This window comes from Cupressus sempervirens, chromosome 4, assembly GCF_028749045.1.
Source record: "Cupressus sempervirens isolate cs-2001-9-10 chromosome 4, ASM2874904v1, whole genome shotgun sequence".
Lineage (NCBI taxonomy): Eukaryota > Viridiplantae > Streptophyta > Pinopsida > Cupressales > Cupressaceae > Cupressus > Cupressus sempervirens.
In genome coordinates this window covers 191,380,717-191,390,094 of record NC_143121.1, presented here as the reverse complement: position 1 = coordinate 191,390,094, position 9,378 = coordinate 191,380,717, and the positions used below count along the sequence as shown (strand labels likewise).

The following is a 9,378-nucleotide window of genomic DNA, read 5'->3' as shown; positions in this document are numbered from 1 at the left end:
TCCACACACTTTTTTGAAGAATCGTAGTGAAAGTGAAAGGCACTTATAAAAGGATCTAGCCGTCATTAAAAGTTTCTGCATTTAGTCCACACTTTTTTGAAGAATCGTAGTGAAAGTGAAAGGCACTTAAAAAAGGATCTAGCCGTCATTAAAAGCTTCTGCATTTATTCCACACTTTTAGTAGATGTTACCAGGCCATAATTCATTTTGTCGATTACCAATTTACGGTGGAAACCAAGGGCAAAAGACACTCTCTAATTAAATAGAATATCTCGTTTGAAATAGTGTTTGATTTTGAAATTAAATGATTGTGATATTATGTGGACCATTTTTTCACGTACATGATGTATTTTCCGAGTTTTACTGTCTAGCAAATGACAACACTAGTGTGCGTGTCTATATACGTAGATTGATATCGCTTTAGTTTTCTCATTAGCGTTACTTTTGCGCATGTCTGTCGTGGGACCTCCTCGTCACTAAATAATTCGGAAGCGGCGTCATACCCTGCAAGAGGGAGACGTCGTTGTCCAAAGTAATGATAAGAAGAGGTGGCTTGGTCTAACAGTCTGTGCAAGTGAGACACAGAAGCAGAGGTGCGTTGAAGATTCAACAAGAAGATGGAAATTCCATTGTTAGAGAGAAAAGCATCAATCGACGAGAGGATGAAGTCATGGCTACAGAGAGTCCGCGGCAGTCTAGAGCATGAATCCACATCCCATGGGAAGCAGGTCATTTATCCAGTTCCAATGTGTTTGAAGAAGAAGGAGACAAAATCATTCTACCATCCTAAAGAGATCTGCTTTGGTCCTCAACATTTTAGAACGGTAGCTGTTGCATATAAATATGGAGAGGAGGTCAAGGAAGAAGTCTCCCGCAACCTTGACGCGATCCTGAAAAAAAGCGATGCTCCAGCAAAAGATGGGGGTTTACTATTGGTGGTGGAGAAGTTTAAGGAGCCGCGTATACAGAAAAAATTTGCAAAAAGCTATTTTATACCAGACAGAAGCCTGATTAACAACGATGAAGTCATTGCATGGCTTCTAGTACGAGATGCTTGTTTTGTCCTAGAGGTCCTCAACAGGTTTTCTATAGACGAACCGACTAAAGCCGAAAAGGAATCGAAGCACTTGTGGCAGCATATTCTCAACAGAAAAAATCACCACCCTTTGCTGAACGACATAGTAAAAGATATGTTCAAGTTGGAGAATCAGCTACCACTCTGGGTTTTCGAAGAAATGTTCGAGTTGGAGAATCTGTCACCACTCTGGGAGTCACTGAAGAGGCGGAAGGCAGGTAACTGGTTTGAGCCTGCACTGAAAAATTTATCTCCTGTTGAAGTAACACATATATCTGGTCCACGTCGGACCTACGGTAAAAAAATTCATATCTTGCAGCTGCTTGGTGAATATATGGTCGACAACAGAGCAGAGCACTCTAAGTCTAGTTCTACGTCAAGCAAAGACGACGGCAACCATCACAGTGGAGCAGAGCACTCTACTTCTACGTCAAGCAAAGAAGACGGCAACCATGACGAAGGAGCGGATGAGGAATCTGGCACTTGTGATGCTACAGGAGTCCATAGAGAGGAAACAGATGAGAAGGAAGATAGTTTAATAACTTATTTGCTAACTCTTATGTTGTATGTACTTTTGTTCCTTGTTTTGCTCCCAGTTCTCATCGTATGCTTCGTTATGTTGTTCATCTTCTATATATGGGAGAAGGATCAAAAGAACGAACACCACGTTCCAACCATAGAGGAGCTGGACAAAATAGGAGTGAAATTCAAAAGATTGAAGAGCAAAGGAATCAGCCACATAAAATTCAAAGACTCGAAGCTTTACCTGCCTAAGTTCACAGTAGATGACAGGTCGGAGGTGATCCTGAGAAATCTTTTGGTAATGGAGACACACTGGGAAGATACAGAGAAAGTGATGACGAGGTACGTGGTGTTCATGAACGACCTGGTTAACACGTGTGAGGACGTGTCTCGCTTGAGAGAACAAGGCATCATCGTCAACAACCTTGGAAGCGACGAGGACGTGGCTCGTATGTGGAATTCTGTTTCCATTCCGGCCACCGACATACCCACCTACGAACCCATTGACTCGGTTTGCAAAAAAATAAATGACCACCGCAAAAAATGGTGGAGCGTTCTGTGGGCTCAGTTTTGGAGGCTCCACTGTTCTAAGCCCTGGTTAATCGCGTCTCTTCTCGGAGGAATCTGTCTTCTACTACTAACGGCTGTGCAAGTCTTTTGCCTGTTTTACCAGTGTCAGTCAGGTTCAAGCAATAAGCCTGGATTTTAACATCCTTGTTTTAGTAGCATAAAATCTGCAGTGCAAGAATCCAGTGTAGACTAGATTAGTATGCACTCCCTTCTTTCAGAGCATGCTTGCTTTATGTTTGAATGGGATAAGCAATATCCCTGCTGTGTTGCTTCTCAATTTGGTGTATGGTTTTATTATTGTTCTTTCTGCTTCGTCTTAAATTATTATCTATTTCTGTGACTAGGCTTTGTCCTATGTATGAGATAGCAGAATCTCAAAATATCGAAAATTGTTGTTTACATTTGTAATTCAATGTAGTAGCGAATATTATTTTCTTAACTGATGCCCCTTCTATATATTTCAGAGCATTTTAGATTTTTCCAGAGGACCTAAAATGAATTTTACAGAAACATCATTTCAGGCAAAACCAGATTCTTTAATTTTTCTTCTCGTCAGTCTCGATATTCGAAGAATCAATTAAGTCTGAAAATCAGTTAATCAAGTGTTCTATTTCGTGAATTAATTTCAGGCAGATACTTCATGGACCAATTTAACTACGGTGAATGCGTTTCATATATGCAGAGAAGAGAAGAGATAATAATATTATCCAACGACTGTCAATGCTTCAGAGAAGGGGTAGACGATTGAAACGATCTAATACGTCCGTTTGTTTTCGCCACTTTGCAACTCAAAATGAGTCCATTTGTTTTCACCACTTTACACGTCAAAATGTGTCTTTTTTTTCCGACACTGTCAAAGTAGAAAATGCCTCCAGTGTCCTATATTATTCTGTGAATGTGACTGTCCACCCAGTGTTAAACATTTCCCACTCTACCTTAGTCATCGTCTCGTTCCACCTTCTTTTACAAGTAATCATGTCACTTACCTCTGCTCTGTGCGACGTGCTTTTCTCTCCACAACATCTTTTGATAGTAAAGGCATAAATCTAGGCAATAAGGACGATTAGGTTTAGAATATACAGAGTCTGGTCACATGGAACTCATGGAGCTTATGCTGGAAAAGGGCACCGATGTGAATGTTCGAAGGAAAAGAGGCATCAGGTTGTTCCAAATCACCACTTCTCTACATTATTTCAGAAACATCTCCTTCCTGGAAGGAGACGATGTCCACCGGTGAATAATATAAAATATCAGTTTTATCAAAACAAACTCTAGAACTGTCTGCCATCAACGCATAAAAGAGTAATGCAATGTGGAATCACAAAAATCACATTTGAATTGTTTACATGATGCAATGTGGAATAGTAGACAACGCACTGGAGCTATTTGCGGGACGCTTCAAAAAATTGTCGCCTAATGAAATGAGTGAAAGCTAAGTGTTAAAATTGTTAAAAAGGTTGTACAAACTTGCAAGAAATTACAGATGGCGGATGTGACGCCAAATTTTGAAATGTTAGACAACAGTATCCCAGAACTGCCAAAGGGCGTTATGGAATAGGAAGAGGCGTCGATTGTGATTGAGTTGGAAGAAAGATAAAAAGACACTACCTTCAAGAAACGACTCCTGGTCTCTCCAATATAAACAAAAGTCGAAGTTACTGACGAGAAGGGACGGGGTTATAAATGAACGAATGAAAATGGTCGGAAGGAAGTGTGAGGAGGGTTCAGGGGCTACGTAAAATAAAGGGGGGCCAAAAAATTGTTGAGTATGGGTTGTGTAGAATAGAATAAGGCGTGGAGTTGCAAAGAAGACAAGCAATCTCTCACATCATTGTGGATTGGGAAAATAGTTTGTGAGATAGAGAAACAGTGCGGTGAGGTTGTTTTTAATGATTTTAAGAAGTCTGAATAAGGGAAGAGCGGTCTGGGAAACATTCAAATATTGGCCAAAAGAGAGAGAGTTGTGAGGCTGTCACGATGAATATGAATGAAAAAGGAGAAGATTTTGATTTAAACTTTAGTCTTTGACCAAAAGAGAGAATTGAGAGGCTATCACGTTGAATATGAATGAAAAAGGAATAGATTGATTTACACTTTAAATTATTTTTAATGTATGATGAGTATTAGTTTTAAATAATATAAGAATTCATTGTCAGTTTAAATTCACAATTAGAATCTAATTGCTAAATTGGAAGCATGGTGTTTGATTATTTTGCATTTGAGTTTTGTGGTTGTAGTAAAAAAGGAGTGTTTTAGCTTGTATGTTCCATCTCATTAGTGAAAAAATCTATAAATTCTACTAAATTAGATTAATAAAATATAATAAAAATTAAATATATTATTGAAAATATAAGGAACAATTTGGTCAATTGTAAAAGTTCAATGCTTTTTTAATCAAACCTAGAAAATATTTCAAGAAGGGTCTGTTTGGCAGGAGGAATATAAAAACGGGAATAGGAATATTTATTCTGGAATACTTATTCTTAAATAGAAAATGGGGTTACGTATTCCTATTCTTGTTTGGTTCACCCGGAATTTGATGCAGAATTCATGGACTCAAAAATTTATGTTTTCTAAAATTAAAATAATTGGAATAGGAATATGTATTCCTATTCCACTTATTTAGGTGGAATAGAAAATGCTCATTTTTGGGCCAAAATTGGAATACGTATTTTAATTTTATTCCTATTCCAATTCTAATTTGGTGCATCTAAACAGAGAATTCAAAATTTTAAGAATATACATATGCCTATTCCACTTGCATTCCCGTTGCCAAATGGGCCCTAATAGTTGAGATGAGTTTTGAATTCAATAAAAAAGGATCATAATTCAATATTCAAGCTAAAATTTTCATTTGTATGTGTTATTAGTGGAGAATTTATTCTAACCAAAGAATGAAAATGAAAAACTTACAAATGGCTAGAAAAAAAATGAAAATACTCAATTTAGAATTTTATCTATTTTTACTTTTGTTAAGAGGGTGGTTTTATCAACAAGTCAAATGGTGATATATTATATCATGATTGGATCGTGTAGTTTTTTGAGTAAAACTCGCTAACCTAGGTTTCATGAGTGGTTCACAAGAGCCGATCTCTTTTGAGTAGTGTTAAGTGTTCCATTCATTTTCATGAGAGGTGGGTTCTTGTGAACGGTACTCATGAAGCACATGGGTATGCATTTGTGCACTAGCTATCTTCAAATATTTTATATGCACATTACCAATGTTGCCGATGTTTTGCAATGTACATTACCAGAAAATGAATAATCATAAGAAACAATTAAAATAAATAAAAGTCACACGAAACATGAAAAATTTAACTCTCTCCATCAACCCTACTCAATATCCAAGCCACAAACACTTCCAATAGAGCCTTTAAACCTTGTAAACATGTCACATTCGCGACCTTTGCTACAATCCATGTATCATGTGTTTGCAAGCTCATTCAAAATGTTTTCACTCTGAAATCAAAAAATTTAATTTAGTTTAATTTACTTCTATAAATTAAAGTAAGAACATTGGAAACCATAGGTTGTTAATTTTCAATAGATACAATGTGATTGAACTATATCTTAGATCTATTTAATAATAAAAAATATCCCAAATTAACATGTTTTTTTACTAGTGACACATTTCAAAACTAGAAAGGAAATTAGAACTACACAATAATTCCAATACTAGAATAGACAATTTCATATCAATATAATATTGTTACATTGTATAAATGTTTTAATTGTCTTATAGATTATTGAAAAAATTGTAATAGTTTAACGTAAACTAAAATATAGATAATTTAAAATAGATCAAAATATTTCTAATTAACCTTTCACATATCTTTGGCCAACCCATTACACACAAAGGTGCAATTGCTAGTATATGTATATATTATTAAACAACATATAGTTTTTGTTGATGAATATCTTAATATTGTATCTTATTCATGTACATATTGTTGAATATGCATTGTCCTTGATGAAAGGAACAAAAAGGTGATGAGATGAGACATATTTGAAAAGTTAAAATTGTTTGGCACATTTGAATGTACCTATTATATTGATTTTATGGAAATGTCATCATTTTTGTTAAAGCATGGTTATTACATTGGTTACATGGCAATACGAATTAAGTTGTGGTAGAAATAGCTATGTTATGGACATTTATTACTATTCCAAGTAACCATGAGTTTGAACTTTGGTTTTATATATGAACTTAAAACATGGCCTGGTTAACGCCACTTGGCATAAACATATGAAAGACTTGATTGATTCAGAAGTTTGTTTAATTTTTGGTAACATTAGCAGCATATACAATGATCAATTCATTTTGGTAATATTTTGGCAAAGGAAAAACCCTAGCTACAATAATTCTCTGCACCATTCCTAGAGACTATTCTTATTATATTTCATCATGGGTTTTTAATATGTTAAACAAAATGTTCGTCTGGTCTATTTGATATCAGATTTTGGATTTATGATAAAGGTACTATGAAGATTTTTGTTGTTGTTACCTAAAAGAGTAGAAGTTGAGTTGATTAAAGTAATTTATACCATTATGGTACTAATATTCAACTCATGTTTTTGTATGCTGTGAACTCTCAAGAAAATGGAGGATGTCAGAATCATTGAAAAAATAAAGCCCTAAATCTTGGGTATCAATAATAGTAAGATGTTATTTGAACAAGGTGATACAATATGTTTCTTCTTCTCTCTCGACAAGTTTACTTCAAGAAATATAGATCATTTATCTACACAAAAATGTTTAGATTGAAGATAAACTTCTTTTTTTTTCTGAAAGGGAGATCTATTTTTATTTTATTAGTACTTGTCGATAGGCTAAGTACTATTGTGATACTTTTTGGATAACTCCACTTAACTAGTGATTAAATTTATATTCACAAACCAATTACAAGTTGCCACTTTTCTTATTAATTATATATTTAATATTTTATTTAATGAAATTACAATTTTTTTAAAGTTCATAATATTGAAAACTTATTTATAAGTCATTTGATTGGCTAAATTCTTTAAGGTCTTATCATAGAATTTCCTTCCACACTGCATGAATTTGGTTAACATTTTAGAAATTTTTAGTCTTAAATTAATTATATATTAAAGTTTTAAATATAAAGTATTTTATTATTTTTACAAACATGTTATTTTGTTTATCCATTTTAGTCATTATTTTAAATATGAATTTTATTGATCATATATAATTAAAATATATATTTAAAAAAATTTAAGATTAAGAAATAATATAAATAAACCAAAAATAATTATTTAAATCAAAGATAAATTATTATTTTTTAAATAATAAAAATAAAACTTAATTATTGTTATAACAACAATCAAATAAATAATATAATTATGTAATTGATTCATTAATTAAAATACATTTAAATGAAAACATAATACTTTTTAAAATTAATAATTAGATTTTAAATCTTAAAATTTTAAGTATATTAATGTTATCAATATATTCTACATTACTATTTGTTAATAGTTTTTACTATAAGTGACGCAAGTACTTATCAACTATGCGGTACTTGTTCAAAATGGAATACATTCATTGTTCACAATGTTTTAGTTTGTCTCCAAGAAAAGGAAGTCTTTAAGGAACTTCTATATACTCTAGATGAACTTTGAGGCGTTGAGAAAGGTTAAAAAGTTGTTGCGATGATTTCTATTTTTAACGGTTGTAGATCCTTGCAAAATGAAGTTCTTTATTCTTGTGCTTCAAGTTGAAATAAAACAAAAAGGATTCTGGATATCAGTTAATAGATACATTTAGTGCAATAAAATTTTGCATTTACATTGTTGTAAATGAAAGGGTATTTTGTTTTCTAGCAAAACATGACGGAATGGATTAATGATTACTCTCCCAAGACAACAACATATTTTGTTGACTTTCAAAGGGATTTTCTTTTTAATCATGTCCTTAAGGGTTTGGAAACTATTGAAATTTTCATTTTTGTAATTTTTTTTAGTTGCATAGATGAACTAAATTTTTTGAACACTACATGTAAATTTTTGAGATACATCCTATTTAAGGGAGCATAGATAGATGCAAAATATAGAGAAGTTTATGGATTAAGAAGAACAAAGATCTTGTGATTAGTTACATTGACATGTGTGTGAATCAAAATCATACAATTGTGTGTATATGTGATGTCTAGGGCATCAAAACATTGAAAGAATAATAAGTGTTGTAGCCTTGAGTAGTTGTAGCTACAGATGTAAAGAAGAGTTGAGACGCAATAAAGTTACAGGTTCCAACGAAGTGTTTTTTCTCCTTATGATAAATTCAAAAGTCTTTTGAGGGTTTCCTATTCAACACAAAATCTTGTGTATTTTTTCTATGAGTTCTTTATATTGCTATGTCATCTTAGATTCTTGTTTCATGAAATTTGTTTATATGTTTATGATTCAGTTCTTAATGTTTCATTAAATGGGATGTATAAATTGAATAATTTTAGAGAAAACTTCTATTCTAATTCAACCCCCTCTCTGAATAGCCACCACTTCAAACACATAAAGGTCTTTGCAGATTTCCTTATATTATATTCTTTTTAATTATTGTCATGTTTGGATAACCCTTTTTTAAATCTCCTTCAACTCAATCTAAAAGAACAAGATTAATTGTACACTAGACTGATTTAAGACTCCAATTTTGAAAATGTTAAAAATTATTCTAATGTTTATACAAATAAACATTACAATGCTTTTTTTTGAATAAATACATTTAGTTTAAATATTATTTTTATATTTCAAATAATTTGTAGGAAAAAAAAATTACGACTCCCAAAAATTTACAATTTTAAATGATTTAAAAAAAAAAAATTCTAACTTAATATGTCATAATATACCATATAATTTATTCAAGATATTTTTAAATACCAGAAATACATAATAATCAATAAAGAGTAAATATTTTGAAAAAATAAAAACCTTGGAAAAAGAGAGAATTTACAAAACTAGATCTATGAATCAAAAGGTATATTTACATTCCATTATTATAATTTAATTCAACCGATTGACATGAAAGTATTCTTTAGATCTCTTTTCTATCTATACAAGTCCCTTCTATTTTTGAAGCAAGTAGATTTCAAAACAACATAGTTGTACTTTGTCATTGTTGTAATCTATAAGTAGCTTTTTCTTTTATATTTGCATTTTGTTTTAGATTTATTTTTCAAGTAGAATAGAAAATGTTTAAC

At 32.3% G+C, this 9,378-nt stretch overlaps 1 protein-coding gene across 1 annotated transcript; it reads left to right on the top strand.

The window, feature by feature from the left end:
• Window positions 1-483: 483 nt before the first annotated feature.
• On the top strand, window positions 484-2,606 carry LOC149560644 (uncharacterized). Its single transcript, XM_089824763.1, has one exon. The coding sequence runs from the start codon at window positions 618-620 to the stop codon at window positions 2,304-2,306; it is 1,689 nt and encodes a 562-aa protein (XP_089680889.1). The 5' UTR covers window positions 484-617; the 3' UTR covers window positions 2,307-2,606.
• The last annotated feature ends 6,772 nt before the right edge of the window (window positions 2,607-9,378 follow it).

What these genes read in the sequence shown, in the direction of transcription:
- LOC149560644 (XM_089824763.1), top strand. Translation starts at nt 618, where the DNA reads ATGGAAATTCCATTGTTAGAGAGAAAAGCATCAATCGACGAGAGGATG.